At 41.4% G+C, this 20776-nt stretch overlaps 1 protein-coding gene across 3 annotated transcripts in view; it reads right to left on the bottom strand.

Annotated features, from left to right (window-relative positions):
* Positions 1 to 5007: 5007 nt before the first annotated feature.
* LOC135263748 (contactin-5-like) overlaps positions 5008 to 20776 on the bottom strand; it is a 382506-nt gene continuing 366737 nt past the window's right edge. For 2 of the 3 annotated variants that reach the window (XM_064352101.1, XM_064352102.1), the window contains one exon: positions 19474 to 19904. In XM_064352101.1, the coding sequence (XP_064208171.1) occupies positions 19563 to 19904 (342 nt within the window). In that variant the 3' untranslated portion in view covers positions 19474 to 19562. Of the gene's footprint in view, positions 5869 to 7766; positions 7936 to 9389; positions 9503 to 10329; positions 10517 to 14066; positions 14179 to 19473; positions 19905 to 20776 lie in introns of those variants that run through there. The other variant, XM_064352104.1, reaches the window with a different exon arrangement.

Raw genomic sequence — 20776 nt, 5'->3', positions numbered from 1 at the left:
CACATCAAATTATCCTGGACTGTTTAAGTGATGTATGTTAAACAGGACCCTGGGTTTTAGCCATTCCAGTGATCCTTGTTTGCCCCTTTATCATTTTCTGAAAGTTATGTTTTGATATGGTAATTTTCATCTTTTATCTAGCCAATTTATACTGTAATCTTAATCTTAAACCTTTCATCATGGGAAAGAGACATCATGTGATGGTGGATTATAGAAAAAAATATTGCATTAATGAATGGTGTGTGCACGAACAACCCAACGGGGCCATAACTACCAGTGGGATACCCTGCTATTTCTATGATACCCGAGTTGCCGAGCTACAATGTTTTGGAAGCGTGTCATCATAGAACAATGGCGCAAAGCAGTTAAACTGTCTCTTGTTAAGAGTAAGAATCATATATATCTATATTTTATGTAAATGGTAAATGGACTGCATTTATATAGCACTTTTATCCAAAGCGCTTTACAATTGATGCCTCTCATTCACCCATTCACACACGCTCACACACCAACGGTGAAAGGCTGCCATGCAAGGTACCAATCAGCTCATTGGGAGCAATGAGGGGTTAGGTGTCTTGCTCAGGGAAACTTCAACACACCCAAGGTGGGGGATCAAACCAGCAACCCTCCGACTGCCAGGCAACCGCTCTTACCTCCTGAGCTATGTCGCCCCCTATGTTAGCATTTAGTGTTTGTTAGTATTGAGCATTAGTATTCCAGTACGTTAGTATTTTTAATTTATTTTTAGTTGTTGTTTTTCTGCATACTTATCCCTGTTAGCTCTTGCTAACTTTTACTATGAAGCCAGTGGCTATGGCCTGCTACTAACCAGCCAACTCATGGAAACATAGCTGTGTATAGGTGAGAATACTGTGTATACACAGTTCTCATGATTCAACAAGCCCAAATGTGTGAGATGTCTATTGAAAAAATATGAGTGCTGTGATGCTTGCTTTCATAAATGAAATGCTAGCCACAAAAAATTCTTCCATAGTGAATACATTTCCAACCAAGAGCGCTTGAATGCGTGACATGTAATTGAAGTTAAAAAAAGAAGCAGAAGTGTTTACTAAACGTACATCACTGAGCATGAAGTGTGACACCACACAGCATAATGTTCAGTGCCATATCATTTCTGACAGAACTCTGAAGTGTACTCTCGAGTAGTTAATTTAACAGAACTTGGATGGAGGTAAAACATGTATGGTATGTGTTTTGTAAGTAATCGATGATGAATTGATAAATGAATTTTTGACCTTTATCTGATCTGAGAGCCTTGCATGGGATCAACTGGCCATTTAAAAAAAAAACTGTTTAATAGTGTTTTTGAAGTTGGCAAAGCATCCAATTTTTGTTGTAAGCATTTACACACAGAACTATGTTGAGTTAAATAAACCCAGTGCATTTCACATGGACAGAGTACCTTTGATCCCTAGACTCATTGACTTTATTTCAGAATGAACTCTGAACATTTTATTTACAAGCATGTCTTCTTATATATATACATTAAAAAAAAACACATTCCTACTTCTCCTTAATTTCAACTATTAAATAACCAAAGCCATTTCCTATATGAACAGTTTCATTATGTGGTCTTTTACAAATTAATGTACTGTATTCAATAGGAAAACAGTCTATAGTTTAAGAGATTTATGATTTACATTTTAGATTTTTAAATTAAGAATCTTAATGATGACAGCCTCAGATGAACCACTGAGCAAATTATATTCATTGAACATATTGTAGGTCTAATACATTTATTTCATATTATATCATATACTTTATACAAGTTAAATGTGTCACTATGAATGAATGGAAATAATCAAAGGCATGACAATTATGAACTATATTGATGTGGAATCTTGACCAACTGACAGATTTTCAGGCCAGAAAGGTGGAGGTGTAGACAGATTCTTCAGAAGGGACAATACACTGAAGGCTAGTAATGTTGCACATGATTTATTATCTGTTCTTCTGTTTGGCATAAAGAAACTCCTGAATCTTCTAACTTGGATACAGGATGGCATTCCTTTTCTTTACAGTGTTGTCCAGGATTCATAAAAATCCTTAAAGTACAGGTTCTTAAATCGCTATAGTCCCTCATCATAAATGGTTGCCCAATGAGTTTTTATGCAATGCAATTTAGCTAGAGAGGACAACAGTTGCAGTTTTGCTAATTCCTAGAGTTTCAGGCAGGGCCTGCCCGTGGCATAAACGGTCTATGCGGTTGTTTAGGGCCACAACTGCAGGGGGGGGGGGGGCACACAATCCAATGTTTATCTAAGGTAAATAACGTTATTTTCGCAATTACGTTCATCCCCTATTGCGGAACTAGTGGTATTAATTTTTAACGTAATGGCAACCTAACATTTCATAGCAATGTAATGTAAGAAGGATTTTACCAAGCGAACCACCCCCCCGGACAGTTTTGCTTAGGGCCACCAAAATCCTAGGGCCGGCCTAGGGTCAAATGTTTACACAATATGTGCTAGTATTGTCTGTTGACTACAAAAATATCACACAGAAAATGGGAAATAAATTAAAAGAGCAACTGGATGTTTGTTAAAACACAGAATTTATTGACACACAAGTATTCTCAGCATTGATCCACAGTCGATTCAGATTGTTTTGAACAACAGACATTTTCACTTCATGGGGACAAAGATGCACTTAATTATAACACTGCTCTCTTTTATCTTCCTTATGGTATTCAATATCTACCAAAATTTTTACCCAAACAACCTTTAAATACACCACTGGGAAATATTCTAGTGCCTCTATTCTAGTGTAATACTGCTTGGTGACACGATTGTAATTTTGAGACCACTGCAAGATGAGAGTGACTTTAACTCTGCTGGGTATGGTGCTATTACACACAGTGCTAATATATTCCTCTCCTCAGATTGCAAGCTATAATATGGAATTTCCAATCTCCTGTAACTATACTTTAGATTTAGACCATTACAGGGTACTTTTGTAATCTTATATTGACCTAATATCAATGTTCAGTAGTTAATTATAAACCTAGTCAAATAAGTCAACACTTACTGGATGAAGTTTCACTGTAGTTTCATGAAGTTGTAGCTACTCATGTGGTTCATTTATGAGCACATTAATGACTCGGATAACACAATTAGTATGCCCAACCCCAGTAACATCCTGGTAACATTAGTAATATTTGCAAGCCCTGCCCCAGTTGCTCTAACCCTCTAGCTCAATGCTTAATATACTCCTAACACATTCACCAACCTAAAAAGACAGCTCATACATGGAAGTGATGTAGTGACTGTACATAGATAGAAAAGCACAGATGTAACTACGATCAAAGCTATTAAAAAAAAATGTTGACCTACATTCATGCCTCAAATGTTACATCCAAACAGCATGCCCCCCAGCCACCCATAAACCTCTGGCTTTATTTGGCAGCAGCAGAGAGGGAGTGGGGACTTCATCACTGAAGTGCTGACAAGAGTTCCCGGCTCTCTGAACCAAAAAGGTCCCATCGCAAGGCACATACCCCATCAGCATAAATCAGGCGCGCACACACGGACAGGTATGAATAATTAAAGATGGGAAAATCACCACTGATGTAAAGGTAGGGGAGTAGGCTGGGGGAGGTGGAGGGGGGTGACCCAATGTCCTTGAAAAAAAACAGTAGGCAGAGTGAAAACAATCTTGTTTCCACCACCAAGCTGATGGGTAACAGAGTAGCTACATAACATTCTTGGGTAGATCTGGATCGTGTGCAGATCGTAAATTTTCCCGACGTCTAATTCATGCCACAACAGAGGGCTGTTGCGCTGGTTCCCTCATTTGCATTATGGTATTGCAATGTTGCCTTCAGATATATGCGGGACTAATCTGGACCCACTAAAAAAACAGGAGGGTGGTTTTACCTGAAGACTACAGCAGTATCCACGGGAGCTATGTTTAAAATGTGGGACAAATGTAAAAAAGGAAACTTTATTAAATGAATTTATTCATGGCAAGGGAGTCCGTAGAGGAAAGGCACCGGAGCTGGTGTTATTTCAGGATTATTAAGTACCTCTCTTCTTTCATTAATTATTCCTGCAGCAAATGAATTTCCACTGACACCCCAGTGGGGGCTGGGAATTTTCGGGGCCAAGGCAATAAGAGGTGAGTGATAAGGAGCCGTGCCCATGGGGGTTTTCAGCAGCTTCTGCTGCTGTCTTACTAGAGGGCTCGCAGAGGTTCATGCTGTATGGACCACAACCAAAACGGGAATTATTTTTTTAATCTCTCCATTCCTTATCGTAAAGTATAAAGACAATTTAGTGTGGATTATTGTTAAAATATATAACCTGGTGGAAGCAGGGATTTAACCACCTCTCAGAAATATGCCTACTGTAATTTAAAATTTTGGTAATTAAAACACTGTGGGGACTGCACATTTAAAAGGCACCGGTACTTACCCTCTTCTTCACTGCAGAGGTAAAAACAGGCAACATTCCATCAGCTGCAGTACCGATTGCTATAACGCAAAGTGAGCCACAGACGCCTTAAACAGTCAAATTTCTGAGGGTAGAGTCACATATGAATGCACCTTCAACTGAAGTGCATTCAACAAGGCAAAACGTCAGCTAATAGTGGCTAACATTGACAAATTCAAACTTTTTCTGTTTCCTACGAAGGTCTGCCACAGAAAACAGTCATATGAATAGGTTGTGTGCAGCAAACAAAAATAGCTGCCAGAGAGGATGATGCAAAGAGAACAAGTAAGTCAAAATCATGTTGCTATTATCATTCCATTTTAATAAAAGCAGTATTTGTTTAATCAGCAGGTAATTCACACTCCCCTTCTTGTTGTCACAGCCATATGAATTAAATCAACCTTTTTGAATGAACAAAATAGAACCTTTAACTTTGAAATCATTCAACAATTTATAGGGAGCACGGTTTGCCACAAGTACAGTACATTCCTTGTTGAACACATGGTGTTGTGTCCAGTTCCTCTGGGTTCTTAATGAGCAGACTGACCACTAACCATTAAAAATATACATCACATTTATTTATTTTGTCACACCACAGAGTGATTTTGTCACTGTCTAATGATGTGATTGGGCACTACAGGAAAGAGCCTGTCTCCTATTGGTCAAACACGTCACCTTCTCCCGAGTCTCCTGGCACCTTAGTTGGCAATCGCAAACAGAAACCTTGACACGCACGCCACTTTTTCTAAAGGTAACACAAAGTACAAAAGCAGATTCTGGAAATAGTAAGACTCTGATACTATAAAAAATGTCTTTTCTGAATAAGAAAAACAATGCACTTATTTCTACCAAGTTGTTTTTTGTTTTCTTTTTTTCTGCCTTTAACAGTTAGGCAGCCGAGAGTGAAAAATAATGGAAAAATCTGGCATAGGGAACTAGTTTGAACTGGTTGTCGTTCATGATCCACCTACGAGCCTTCTGGAACTTGCTAAGATGCTGTTCTGTACACGGGGTGGACTCTTCACCAAGTCAGCGTACAGGAACAAACTACAATCTTTCCGAACAATGTACAGTATGATTACTACAATGGTTTTGGAAAGACCTAAAGCAAAAGAAGTACCAAATGTTCAAAAACAAAAGGGAAATAAAGAAATGCATATTTCAGCCATCCTTGTGTGGGAAAAATGTGTCCCCTTCAACAGGCCTTCCGGGTCCTGTTGATGAGATAAGGCCAAGCCAGCCGCCCATGTGATTGGGAGGAGTCTGGCTCCGGCTGGGCAGGGCCGGGCGGGATGAGGGGGTGGGCTCTGGTCTCACCAAGGAGCTAAAGGCACCAGTGTGGTCAGGAGCAGCACGGTCCATACTGAGCTGCACAGGGCACTGTGCACTGACCACTGACCACTCTTCACCCGAACGCCTGCACACACAAACACATGGGGGAGAGAGAACAACATCATCTTTCTTTCAGCAACATACACTAAGAACAAAAAGGAACATTATGAAGAGAATACATGAACTAGGCCATGTGATGTGAATGAAATGCATACGCGAGCTGACCAGGTTGTGAGTTAAAGATGCAGGGGAACTGACGACAGCTCGCTATGAAAGAAATCCCCTTTTTTACACCAGCCCATTACCAGACAATTAGGCTCATAATTGGTGAACCTTTTCATAACCTTTCATCTGTTCAGGTGTTGACAGCTTTTGGGGCATTTTAAAATATTCTGATATTAGAACACATCTGTGGCCTTCAGAGGTCAGCCTCTTCTCAGCTGTAAGCAAGCTGTTCTAGTCTCCAAAGAATCAGTAACAATTTTGTGGCTTACAGCTGTCTTTGTGAGTTTGTCTTTAAGGGGAAAAAGTGATTTGGGCAAGCCTGCACTAAATTGATTGCTGGTACTGCTGTAAGAATAATGGTAAACTCTAAATTCATCTTGTCATCTGAGCGTAGCAGCAAACTTAATTAGCTGTGGAACCGTGTAGGTGTGAGCCAAGGTGCTAATTAAACGAGTATTAAGCAGTAGCAACCTGGCTTTGCAACAGCTGTGTTAACTCAATTAGTATCTTGAGCGTGCATAAAAAACGAAAGAAAAAAATAAGCAGCTGGTAAACATTTAATTATCCATGTGATAAGGTGTGAGCTCTTTCAAAGTGGATGCAGACAGTAATAGCAGCACTCACTGTGCTTATCCATTAGACACGTGAATATATAGATTAAATGCAAATTCTTGGTGACGCATTTATCTAGAATAGCCACATTCTCAGATGAGATAATACATTAAGATTGTTCTAGGTTCAAAACAGATCAGTTATACCTAATCCTAAACCTTTAAGACACAGACCAGCAACTCAGGTATATAATATATATATATATACATTCAAAATTGAGATATATTAATCAATGTTATAGAGTCATAATGTACAGTAACAGATTCTGACAACGATATGTTGATTCTGCCAAATATATGTAGTGTGACTGTGAGTTTAGGATGCATCACAGTCACACTAGCGACAGTGGTGAACACCAGCCCTTGAATGAGTGTCAGTTGGAAAGATGGAGAGCTTCTTCTTCCGGTAGACTCAAATAGAAGTCTGACTTCCCCATGCTGCATGCACAAGCTGTGATCAGGGAATTCAATTCTACAGGAATGAGGGCTGTCACAATGTGACAAACCCTCCCACTAAACAGAATATACTGTTTTGAGGTTGTGTGTGTGAGAGGGTAAGAGTGCACATCGTAGGATGTGGCGAGCGAGAGAGGGTGAGATTGTAGATTTTGGGGTGTAGCGTGTGAAGGGGTTAAGGGTTCAGTTTTTGGGTTTCTGTGTTATAGAGGGGATGAGAATGGATATTTTTTATGGATTATGGTTTTTTGGGTGCGTGTGAGAGTGGCAGTAAGGAGGATGGAGATTTCTGGGTGTGTGTGAGAGGCAGTGAGAAGGATGGAGATTTTTGGGTGCGTGTGAGAGTGGCAGTAAGGAGGATGGAGATTTTTGGGTGCGTGAGAGAGTGGCAGTGAGGAGGATGGAGATTTTTGGGCGCGTGTGAGAGTGGCAGTAAGGAGGATGGAGATTTCTGGGTGTGTGTGAGAGTGGCAGTAAGGAGGATGGAGATTTCTGGGTGTGTGTGAGAGTGGCAGTGAGGAGGATGGAGATTTTTGGGTGCGTGTGAGAGTGGCAGTAAGGGAGATGGAGATTTTTGGGTGCGTGTGAGAGTGGCAGTGAGGAGGATGGAGATTTTTGGGTGCATGTTAGAGTGGCAGTGAGGAGGATGGAGATTTCTGGGTGTGGTTTGCAGGTTTTCAGGCTCTCTCACCTGACGAGGTGAGCACTCGGATCTGAGCGCTGGCGGTGCCCACTCCGCCCTCGCTGATTGCCCGCACCTCGATGATGTAGGCCCCGCCCTCTGTCAGCGACAGCACAGCTGAGGGGTTGTGGGTCTCGATCACCTGGCTGTGGCTCCGCCCCTCCTGACGCAGTAACACCTGTGGGACCAATCACAAAGCCCTGCGGGGTTTAATGCAGCACAATCTTGGGGGTAACCAGACCCATGCTTCACAAATGTCAAAATTTTTATGAAACTGCTCAGCAATATAAGTATTGATTTTTTTGGTCCCTTGGGGCTTTTTTCCCAAGTGGACCAATATCATTGCAGCAACACCCTCTGGTATGGGGGTGGGGGGTTTGGGTGTATACCAGTCTACCTCTAAAGTGGAGTGAGGACAGACAACTATTTCTTTTCCACACTGAAAAAATAATGTACTTTCTCGTTCTGATGAAGCAGATGAGGTGCAGTAAAGCATTAAGCAATGAGATGTGATCTTATAAGTCTATATTTGAAAGTATGTCCTAAGAGAGTGTGTTTTTTTTTTAAATCTGAGCCCCCAAAAATGAGTAAATTAAGTCTGTGGGCCCCACATATAACTCTAAGCGCAGGCCAATCACCTGATTTAACTTGAGCACATGGGCCCAGATTTTGCTTAGTTGAGTATGAGACAGCAGAACACCTCTGGCCAAGGTAAAGGCATAACAGTAAATAAAAATTGTACACGTTTCAGTTTATCTGTACATATATTATTTTCTATCTTCTTTTCATACAAAACTATTGAACAAGTCTGTTCTCTAACAGCTGTTCTGTCTCACCTCAATATCACCTGCCATTCCAGAAATCCTGAGGGCAACTGTGTTGTCTGACAATGGGATTTGCTTCAGCTGACCGATGTATACATTTGATATGTGTGAATCTCATGTAAACATTTTTTGTTTATTACAATAAATCTAACCAGTGCATTAACAGTTCAATCAACATAATTACTTAATGCAAAAGATAATCTTGCTTTGCAAAAAATATATTCTAGTATTAGGTATTCGATCTATAGATTAGATCTAGAGTTCACCTGGAGAACATGAGAAGAAAATACAAGTGACACGGAGTATATATTGTACAACACTCTTCTGATGATAATATTTTACTAGCCTGTGTGAGAGTGACCTACTAACAATGACCACACTTAGTCTGAAATGAAGCCATGGACAGTAAGTATCATTTTGTATAGTTAGGAATTTTGATTGGAACAATAATCTGCATGGCATCACAGGTATCAGACCAATTTACTTTAGCAATAGCTCATAGAAAGGGGCTAATCAATTGTGCAACACAAAAAAAGGTCAATTATTACTTTTTTGCTGAAATTGGCTGTACCAACATGAAATAACTATCACATCAGATAGCAAGGTTAAAAAAAAACAATTGTGAATAACAACACATATACAAAACAGCTACAAATAATACATGTTATTATTAGTACATCAAGATACTAACAAATGAATCCTATTTATTCTTGATCCTGCCAGCTGAGATGCTGATTCCCACTCATTTCTTGCTCCTGTTGGAGGTCTCAGTGGTGATGATCTGAATATGTAGAAGGACAGGACTCACCTTATAACCCATGACATGAGACTCATTGTCCAGCGACTTCACCGGCTCCCACCCAAGAGACACATTGTCCCCCTCCTGCATCCACATCAGATTACTGGGAGGCTGGCTCGGAGCTGCAGAAACAAGAAAATAATAATAATAATAATAATAATAATAATAATAATCATCATCATCATCATCATCCATACACAATGAAGTTAGAACTAAAGCGAGTGAAAAGGTTATATGAAAAAAAATATCTGCCATTTAATGCAAACAGGAAATGGATGCAGAAAGGCCCAATCAATGGAGGAATTGATTTTTGATTTTCACAGCCAGGGCCAGTGCCAATAGAGGCTCTGATTGGTAGTTCCTCTCTAATTAGCCTGTACACCCGTGGTGATGCTTCAGAGTTAGCAGTTAAGGTCATGTAGGATTGCACATAACACAATTTCACTGAAGGCAATACGCCAAAAGAGTACAGATCTTTTATCAATGTGAAGACAACCAAAGTAGTGGGATTTCACTGCAATACACTACAGAGTAGCGAATCTACACTGGGGTCGATTTTCACATCCAGCTCCTTATTGCACCACATCATGAGGGCATACTCCGGCGAATGCGCACAGCTCCAATTTTTCTACAGTGTTACGCTAACATTATGATACATGGGATGGGCAAAAACAGAGAGAAAGGAGGTGGCAGTGCACTGTAATGCTCAGGGTCCTGGGCTTGTTACTCGGATGTTGTTAGTTCACATCCAAGATAAGGCAATGTCGTTGTACCCTTGAGTGAGAGCAATTTAATCTGAAATGCTTCAGTGAATAATCATCGTTAAAATGCACAGTATGTAAAAAACATGGAAGCTGTATATCTTGTTATGGATAGGAGCGTCTGCTCAGCACATACAGGATGCAATTAACAAAGTCCTCGTCTCACCTAGGAGAAAGTGTATACTCACGAGATTTCTTGGTCTTTGCTCTAACTGCGCTGCTGGGGGGGCCCTGCCCAATGTTGTTGTAGCCCTTCACCGTGATATGATACAGGGTGTTCCCCTGCAGCCCGCTCAGCAAGATGGACGTCTCGTTCCCAGGAGTTCTCATCTTCTCTGCAGACTCCTCCTGCTCCATGTCCTTCCAGTAGGTCACCTGCCACAGACGGAGACAGTCAGACGTACTGGAACCCTGCCTGAGCTGCCTTAATGATCATAGAAATTTCAATACTTTTAACTACAAAGACAGTTTATTGAATTTACCTTAGCCAAGATATCATACTCAACAGTGTATACAATAGTAAGTACAGAAACATTACCTGCACAGGCTATGCAAGTACAAATCTTTCCCTCAGGATGAAATGAAGTTTATATTTCATGCTTGTCGCCAACAGAACCTGAACATCATATTGACAGGATTCCTTCTCACAACATGCACAGACACATACATAAACACACACCCGCAGGCACCCACACACAGACATGCATATGAACACTGGTGAAGTGCAAATTATAGAGGAAATGTTAATTAATGACTAATTCATCATTATATTGAATGAAATTAATTATGTGAAAAAATTGAAGTGAAATAAATGCTGAGTATATACACTATATTTCTAAAAGTATGTGGACACCCCTTCTAATCAGTGATTTTTGCTTGTTCAGCCACACTGATTGCAAACAGGTGCATAAAACCAAGCATACAGCCATGCAATCTCCAGTGACAAGCATTAGCAGTAGAATGGGTCATACTGAAGAGCTCAGTAACTTTCAACGTAGCACTATCATAGGATGCCACCTTTCCAAAAAGTCCGTTTGTCAGATTTTTGCCCTTCTAGAGCTGCCCCAGTCAACTGTAAGTGCTGTTATTGTGAAGTGGAAACATATTGGAGCAACAACAGCTGAGCCACAAAGCGGTAAGCCATACAAGCTCAAGGTGCAGGACCGCCAAGTGCTGAAGCACGTAAAAATCATCTGTCCTTGGTTGAAACACTCACTACAGAGTTCTAAACTACCTCTGTAAACAACGTCAGCAGAAGAAATGTTCATCAAGCGCTTCATGAAATCAGTTTCCATATATATATATATACATATATACACACACACACACATATACATTGCCTTCGGAAAGTATTCAGACCCCTTCACTTTTTACACATTTTCTTACATTACAGCCTTATTATAAAATGAATTTAATTCATTTTTATTGTCATCAATCTACACACAATACCCCATAATGACAAAGCGAAAACAGGTTTAGACATTTTTGCAAATTTATTAAAAATAAAAAAAACTGAAATATCACATTTACATAAGTATTCAGACCCTTTACTCAGTACTTTGTTGAGGCACCTTTGGCAGTGATTACAGCCTCAAGTCTTCTTGGGTATGATGCTACAAGCTTGGCACACCTGTATTTTGGGTATTTCTTCCATTCTTCTCTGCAGATCCTCTCAAGCTCTGTCAGGTTGGTTGGGGAGCGTTGCTGCACAGCTATTTTTAGGTCTCTCCAGAGACCTAAAAATAGGTTTGGGTTCAAGTCCGGGCTCTGGCTGAGCCACTCAAGAACATTCACAGACTTGACTCGTCTTGGCTGTGTGCTTAGGGTCGTTGTCCTGTTGGAAGGTAAACCTTCGCCCCAGGCGGAGGTCCTGAGCACTCTGGCGCAGGTTTCCATCAATGATCGCTCTGTCCTTTGCTCTGTTCATCTTTCCCTTGATCCTGATTAGTCTCCCAGTTCCTGTCACTGAAAAATATTCCCACAGCATGATGCTTCCACCACCATGCTTCACCGTAGGGATGGTATTGGCCAGGTGATGAGCGGTGCCTGGTTTCCTCCACACATGACACTTGGCATTGTGGCCAATGAGTTCAATCTTAGTTTTATCAGACCAGAGAATCTTGTTTCTCATGCTCTGAGAGTCCTTTAGGTGCCTTTTGTCAAAGTCCAAGCGGGCTGTCATGTGCCTTTTACTGAGGAGTGGCTTCCGTCTGGCCACTCTACCTTAAAGGCCTGATTGGTGGAGAGCTGTAGATATGGTTGTCCTTCTGGAAGGTTCTTCCATCTTCACAAAGCAACTCTGGAGCTCTGTCAGAGTGGCAATCGGGTTCTTGGACACCTCCCTGACTAAAGCAATTCTCCCCTGATTACTCAGTTTGGCCGGGTGGCAAGCTATAGGAAGAGTACTGGTGGTTCCAAACTTCTATTTAAGAATTATGGAGGCCACTGTTTTCTTTTGGGACCTTCAATGCTGAAGAAATCTTTTTGTACCCTTCACCAGATCTGTACCTCAACACAATCCTGTCTTGGAGGTCTATGGACAATTCCTTCGACTTCATGGCTTGGCTTTTGCTCTGACATGCACTGTCAGCTGTAGGACCTTATATAGACAGATGTGTGCCTTTCCAAATCATGTCCAATTCAATTGAATTTACCACAGGTGGACTCCAATCAAGTTGTAGAAACATCTCAAGTATGATCAATGGAAACAGGATGCACCTGAGCTTAATTTTGAGTGTCACAGCAAAGGGTCTGAATTCTTATGTAAATGTGATATTTCAGTTTCTTATTTTTAATAAATTAGCAGAAATGTCTAAAAACCTGTTTTTGCTTTGTCATTATGGGGTATTGTGTGCAGATTGATGAGAATAAAAATGAATTTAATCAATTTTAGAAAAAGGCTGTAACCAAATGTGGAAAAAGTTAAGGGGTCTGAATACTTTCTGAGGCACTGTATGTATACACACACTATATGACCAAAAGTATTTGGACACCCCTTAGTCTGTGGCTGTTTTTCATGATTTGGGCTAGGCCCTTCAGTTCCGGTGAAGACAAATCTTAATGCTACAGCATACAATCACATTCTAGATGATTCTGTGCTTTCCCAACAGTTTGGGGAACGCCCTTTCCTGTTTTGGCATGACAATGCCCCCAGGCACTCAGTGAGATCCATATATAAATGGTTTTCTGAGTTTGGTGCAGAAGAACTTGACTGGCCAGCGCATAGCCCTGACCTCAACCCCATCCAACACCTTTGGGATCAATTGGAAAGTCAAGTGCGAGCCAGACCTGATCACCCAACCAGTGCCCAACCTCACTAATGCTCTTCAGGCTGAATGGCAGCAAATCCCAGCAGGAATGCTCTAACATATAGTATGAAGCCTTCCCAGAAGAGTGGAGGTTGTTATAGCAGCAAAGGGTGGACCAGCTCCATATTAATTCTCATAATTCTGGATGAGATGTTGGATGCCAGGTGTCCATTTCCCTTTCCCATGTAGTGTACATTACATGTATTTTAAGTACACTGTTTAGTTATATATACATGTATTCATACACTGTAGTAGACCTGCGATTAGTTTTAGAAGTGTCTCTGTAACCCCAAACCACCCCTGCCCTCCCTCTATGTGATCTGATCCAGTTGTATACTTTGCTGAATAAAAGGGAGTTTTGATCTTTTCTTCTGAACACACTCACACTTCCTGCTTGTCAGCATTTACAATATACCAGTCTAGTGTTTCTCATGAAATACAAATTTCATGATAATCTTTTATAATTCATTTTAATGATTAATAATTTATGACAATGTATGTCTTTCTAAAGAGAATTTGATCATTGTCTGATTAAACTAATTTTTTATCTTACACGGACACATGGACACACGGACACATGCATTTGCATGAACTCATGCACATGAATCAACCCCTACCTCGTATCCCCAAGGTCTGCCAGGACCAGGGTTTGGTGGTTCAGCTACTTCAGGGCACTGGATTTCAGAGGAGGACCCGCTCGGTAGCTTTAACTCGAGGGAGCTCTTGGCTCTAATCAAAGGTTAACAATACACACATACAGTCAGGGCTTTCACACACATTCAGGCTAGACCACACTTTCACCAGCATACAGTCAGATTGGATCACATTTCCACCTGCACACATTCAGGCTAGATCACACTTACACCAGCACACAGTCAGACTAGATCACACTTCCACCAGCACACAGCCAGACTAGATCACACTTCCACCAGCACACAGTCAGGCTAGATCACACTTCCACCAGCACATAGTCAGGCTTTATCACACTTCCACCAGCACACAGTCAGACTAGATCACACTTCCACCAGCACATAGTCAGGCTTTATCACACTTCCACCAGCACATAGTCAGGCTTTATCACACTTCCACCAGCACACAGTCAGACTAGATCACACTTCCACCAGCACACAGTCAGACTAGATCACACTTCCACCAGCACACAGTCAGACTAGATCACACTTCCACCAGCACACAGTCAGACTAGATCACACTTCCATCAGCACACAGATGGGCACAAGAGAACCAGCCCACACCACCCCTGTCAGAGCCTGTGCTAGAGGGGTGCCAGTTACTCAGTAACTAAGATGAAGAAAAGGGATTACAGATGATAGATAGGGGATTCACTTTCTCTGGAAACAATGGCACTCGATGATAACAGTTTTTAAATATCACAGACAGGGCTTTGAAAGTAGAAGCACTGCAACTCAGAACCATCTGCAGGAAATAAGGAATGATCATCAGAGCAGTACAGACTGTATTGGATCTGTCATCAGGAATCTGCTTTTAGAAGGTACAGCCGATAATCAAGAGGCAGTATCAATGCAATAGAGATGTAGTAATATCACAGAGAGTGACATATGATATTGAGCCATCATAACATTAGTCAAGAATGACAAATATACATTTGAAATACTTTAACATGGAAATGGTGGTGAAGCTTGAAAACAGCCCTCCAGATCCCAGAAGATTTTCCACTAAAAATGTAACAAACCAAAATGTAGAATCTTATATTTTGAGTATCACTCTACACTAGGTGGCCCTAATACCTGTCTACTCACATTGCTGTACATGTGCACATTGTTATTAGGGATGTATCCAACCTGAATACCCTATTTAGAAAAGCACAGATAATATTTTGTATATGAATATTTTTTCTTCTTGATCTTACACATTACTACCAAACAGAACTTAATAAAAAAGATGTTGCAATAAATTAATACAGAAAAAGTGGGCGGTTCTTCTAAGAACAAACTCATTTGATAAAAAAAGAACCTGAGAAACTAGCTGCTGTGCAAGTCCATAGTTTATCTCCCGGCTCTGCAAGAAGAACATTGGCAATAATGATAAAGGATCATGTCCTATTTTAGTTGGAAACCAGTTTTGTTGATAATGAGGCAAGATTAGTAATGCTAATTGGTGAAACTGAAAAAAAAAAATACATGACATCATCGAATGTGTATAGCCAGTAGAGGGATCAGAGTTAATTGAAAAACCTATTTAGCAATTGGCCGTCAAGATAAAGGATTAACAATATTAGGAGGTGACTTCAACAATGGATGCAAAAATGCATACTAAAAGTGTTACAAAGCACAAAGCAGAAGAGGGTGCATTTTTTATGAGAATATAAAGAAAAATAGAAAGAAAAAGAAAAGTAATATTTTCCTTTACTTTTATTCTTCATCCACAAGTAAATACTCAAGGCTTGATTGCTTCTTTGTTAAAAAAAAATAAAATAAAATGTGCGGAAAATAAAAAGTAGCATAAATACTCCTTTCAGATCATGCACCTTTGCATACGACAATTATCTATGGAGATTCAACAACTCTTTATTTTTAAAGAGGACAGGGACAAAGAAGAAAGGGACAAAGAAGAAAGACACATTCAATTATTACATACAAAATAGTGACACATCAGATATAAACCCTATAATTATGAGAAAGGGCAAACGTATTGAGGGGAAAATCATCTCATTCTCATCTTCTTGAAAAAATAAAGACAAGAGAAACAAATAAACCATTAAAATAATTTAACTGAATAAATGAGGAAGAAACGGACGCTTCTGTCAGTTTCTGTCAGAGGAGATGGAAAAATCTCTCTTTACTTGACAGAATACAGGTGACAGTGGACCAAGGGCTGCAAAGATCTTGGCCTACAGACTTAAAAAAGCTAAATTTTAAAGCATCCTTTGCTGGTCTGAAAAACTCAAACTAAACAACCAGTAACATGAAAAGCAAGCAATAGCAGAGCAATGTGCTTTGTAGAACACATCTTGTGATGCACCTGGACACATCATCAGTGATGTTACCTGGATTCATTGGGTGTTTCGGGTCTTTCAACAATCAGACACCCTCACCCAGACAACCCAGCTGGGGTTGATCAAATTCCGGCTTGTGTCCAGGTAGCCACCTTTAGGCAACTTCGGCCGCCTCAGTGACAAACTTGATGGCCCTTCGCTTGCTAGCCCAAGTGATGCCTAGCATATTATAGGCCCTGCAGAGGGACTGGCCAGCAAACCCTCTGCATCCCACCTCGATGGGCTCGCGCTTTGCACAGCACCCGTTGTTGCGGCACTGCTCCACCAACTCTGCACACTGCTCCCTCTTCCTCTCGTTGGCCTTCTCAATGCAGTCCTCTCCCAGAACGGTGAGCTCCAAGAGGACAACCTGCTTTGAGGCCCCAGAGAGCAGCAGCATATCTGGCCTCAGCTTTGTCACAGTGACATTTTCTGGGAACTTGGATTGCTTCCCCAGGTCAACCAACCATCAGCTTCCAGTCATGTGCTGTTGCAAGCATGCCAGCAGAGATGATTCTGGCAGCTGGTGTTGGCTTCTCCCCAGCCCTGAAGAAAGCAATGGTCTTTTTCACTGGGTGGAGGCGTTTAGCGATAGTTTTCAGGATTTGGTCGTGACGCCACTGGTAGCGCCCCTCGCCCAGGGCTTTCGAACAGCAGCTGAGGATGTGTTCCAGGGTTCTTCTTTTGAGGCACAGCGGGAATGCTGGTGACTCCACCTTTCCCCAGCAGAACAGGTTGGACGGGCTAGGTAGAACATCGTAGACAGCCTGAATCAAGAACTTGATATGCTGGGGTTCAGCTTTCCAAAGTTCGGCCCATGAGACCTTGCACTCGACTGCTTGCTCCCATCTTGTCCAGGCTCCCTGCTGCTGCATTCCAACCATCCTGCTGTTTCGCTCCTCCTCGACTGATGCCCTTACTTCTTCCTGGATCAGTGCCTTCCTATCCTTTCACTGCAGCTTGTTGTAGCGTGGTGTAGTGCTGCTACCAAGGCCAGACCTTCCTCGAGTCACCGTGCCCACCCATTGTGTCTTAGCCGAGACTCTGCAAACTTCACAGCCTCTGCTGCTGTCCTCTTCCGTCCTGTTCTGACCTCAATGCTGGCCTAGGAGACCTTTGGGTCAGAAGACTGTCTGTACTGCAACACCTCCCTTGTTCGGCTCACCATGAACTCTTCGTTCAGGCTGCTGATGGGGAGCTTCAGTTTGGTGTTCTGACTATACAGGGAGATGCTGCTCAGGCTTCGAGGTAGTCCGAGCCACTTCCATAGGAACCTGCTGATCCTCCTCTTGAAGCCCTCGACTGTGGAGATCGGGACCTATTAGACTAAGAGGGGACAGCGAATGCGTAGAAGGATACCAGGTTGGCACATCCAGGCTTTGAACTTGCCAGGGAGGCCCAACTTGCCCACAGCAGTCAACCAGGCTTCCAGTTCTTTGTTAATTGCTCGGATGGATGCTGCATCCCTCAGACTGCTGTCAAACACCTTTCCCAGAGTCTTCACATGTTTCTCAATGATGGATGGTATCTGTGTGCTGCCGAGGGTGAAGTGGAACTTCTTGAAAAGTCTTTCCCTTCTTCAGCACCAGGGATCTGGATTTTGCTTGCTTGAAGCTCATGCAAGCCCAGCTCCTCCAGATCCTTCAGGATCCACCTGCTCCCTGGGACAGATGTTGTTGTCACAGAGAGGTCATCCATGAACGCCCTGATTGGCGGCAGTCGGACACCAGACTCAGTGAGCGGTCCTCTGCACTCGATGTCAGCAGACTTCACCAGCATGTTCATGGCAAGCGCAAAAACGATCACTGAAATGGTGCAACCAGTGATGATTCCCTTCACAAGTTTGTGCCACTCAGACGTAGATCCGGAGGAGACTCTCAGACTGAAGCTTTTGCAGTAGTCCAGTATGAGGTCCCTGAACTTCTCTGGGATGTGATGCCAGTTTAGTGCCACCTCCACCAGCTTTTGGGGTATGGAGCCATAGGCGTTTGTGAGGTCCAACCACAGAACGACCACGTCCCCCTTGTTTTCCTGAGCTTCCCTGATCAGCTGTGTGACCATGCCTGTGTGTTCCAGACACCCCGGTACCTTTGGCATCCCTCCTGTCTGTACCGAGGTGTCAATGTAGGAGTTCCTCCGGAGGGAGTCAGTCAGGAGCCTGGCAACAATGCTAACTATTATAAAAATCTATAGAGTTTAAATGTAAACACCATTGACAAGAAGACCCTAAAATAATTTCTTGAGCCTTCCCAAAGTATCAATTGAACAGAACAAAACTCAGACAGACAATAGAACATTAGATTGATACACCTTTTTTAAAAACTTAAAACAAGTAAATCACCTGGAAGTCATGGGTGTACTAATGAGTATAGTAAATAATTTTTAAAAAGCACTCAAATAAGTGTTAAGTAAAGCTTCTAATTGGGCAATTGACAATGGAGAATAGGCATCCACATGGGATGCCTCAATTATAACTTTGTTGCATACGGAGTTAAAAGATCCAATAAAGTTCTCATCATATAGACCCATCAGCTGCATAAATGGAAATCATAAACTATCAGCGATTATTGGCAGCTGAATCACAACGATTATTCCATAAATAGTAACTGGGTTTCTATCTGATAGACAATTTATATACAACATATGAAGGACAGTAAATATAATAGAAAATCACAAAATATATAATCATATCAATCATATCAACAGCTTTGACTTCACTGGATGCAGAGAAAGCCTTTGAAGTCTCATGGCCATTCATTTTAGAAATGAATAAATATTTTTGATTCCATATTAAATTCATAACTTTGCTACAGGTAATGTGTAAGCATATCAAAGCAACAGTAAAAGTACATGGGACATTATCTAATACATTTTCTATTTCAAGAGGGACTAGACAAGGTGATCTGTTTTCACATTTTAACAAGTGTTAAAACACTTGTTTTGCACCTTTACCCGCCCGATGTCATCACACCAGGCAACTGCTTACATAGGCGTTCTCAGATTTCCTGCCAAAGACTTGGTTCGAAACGTTGAAAAAGTTATTATGGTGAGCAGTACATCTTTAATTTAGGGTGTAGTGTACAGCAGTGTGCAGATTCTCTTATACATTTTGTCCTACACCAGTATAAGTTACTGGATGTGTGTGTGATAGCTCTGGTTTGGTTGGCAACATGTTTTGTTGAAAATGCTGAATTGAAATGGACTTACCTCCTTCTGCAGAGTAAACTGTGACCACCTTGCTGAAGGGCCCATCCCCCTTGTTGTTGTACACACCCACCTTCACCTCAAAGGGGGTGAGGGGTGGGAATGTCTCATCACGGTACTTGAAAGTGGTGGAGTCTGCTGATGTCACCATCTTCTCCTTCCATCCTCGTGTCCCATTGGCCCGGAAGGCCACGATGTAACCAAAACCTTCGCCATTCTGAAACTCCTCAGACACCGGCTAAAAAAAAGTACACAAGGAACTGTTACTTTTTAAAACAAACAAACAAACAAACAGAAGTAACTATAGGCATGCGCAGGGGTATATCTACACATTTACATATCTACACACCCCAGACCAAGGGGTGTCCAGATACTTTTGGTCATATAGTGGATTTACTAAATGTTCTGCAACAACAGATTGTCAAAGTGAACATTGATACATTTCTGACATTTTATCATACGATAATCTTCATTCATTTAATGTATATTATTGTAAAAGACAGCATGATGATTACATGCAAACACAAACAACCCTGTGAAAAATAGACGGACAGACAAAAATATAGAATTAAATTTCAATTCGGTCAATCCAGTAAATTAATGAAAATTCATTGACCTAAAATTCCATCCATTATCTATACCCACTTATTCTGGTCAGGGTCCCGGGGGGTGCTGGAACTTATCCCAGCGTGCATTGGGCAAGAGGCAGGAACACACCCTGGACAGGTGGCCAATCTATCGCAGGGCATAATTAAAATTAAATTATTTGAATTTGAATTGAAAGAGAAACATAATTTTCCATGAGGATTTTTCAAGTAATTCATTTAATTAAATTTTGTGTTTTGAATTGATTGAATTTCCATAAATTGACTGAACTGGAATTTATGGGGGAGGGGGGCAGAAAATGTGGTCGACTGACGTGACTGCCACCTTTATAATCCTGTCTATCATTTCTTTGTTACCTGTGACCGAATCGCTGTGTAACCACGCCATAATCCTGCTAATCCAAGCTCTATTCATCCACATCAATAAATGCAATAGACGGGTGCACCAATCAACCAATTGGAGTTTGCATCTACAGTTTATTCAATCGGCAGACAACCGGTGACA

The sequence above is a fragment of the Anguilla rostrata genome, chromosome 9 (genome assembly GCF_018555375.3).
Source record: "Anguilla rostrata isolate EN2019 chromosome 9, ASM1855537v3, whole genome shotgun sequence".
Taxonomy (NCBI): domain Eukaryota; kingdom Metazoa; phylum Chordata; class Actinopteri; order Anguilliformes; family Anguillidae; genus Anguilla; species Anguilla rostrata.
This window is presented reverse-complemented; position numbering and strand designations above follow the sequence as displayed.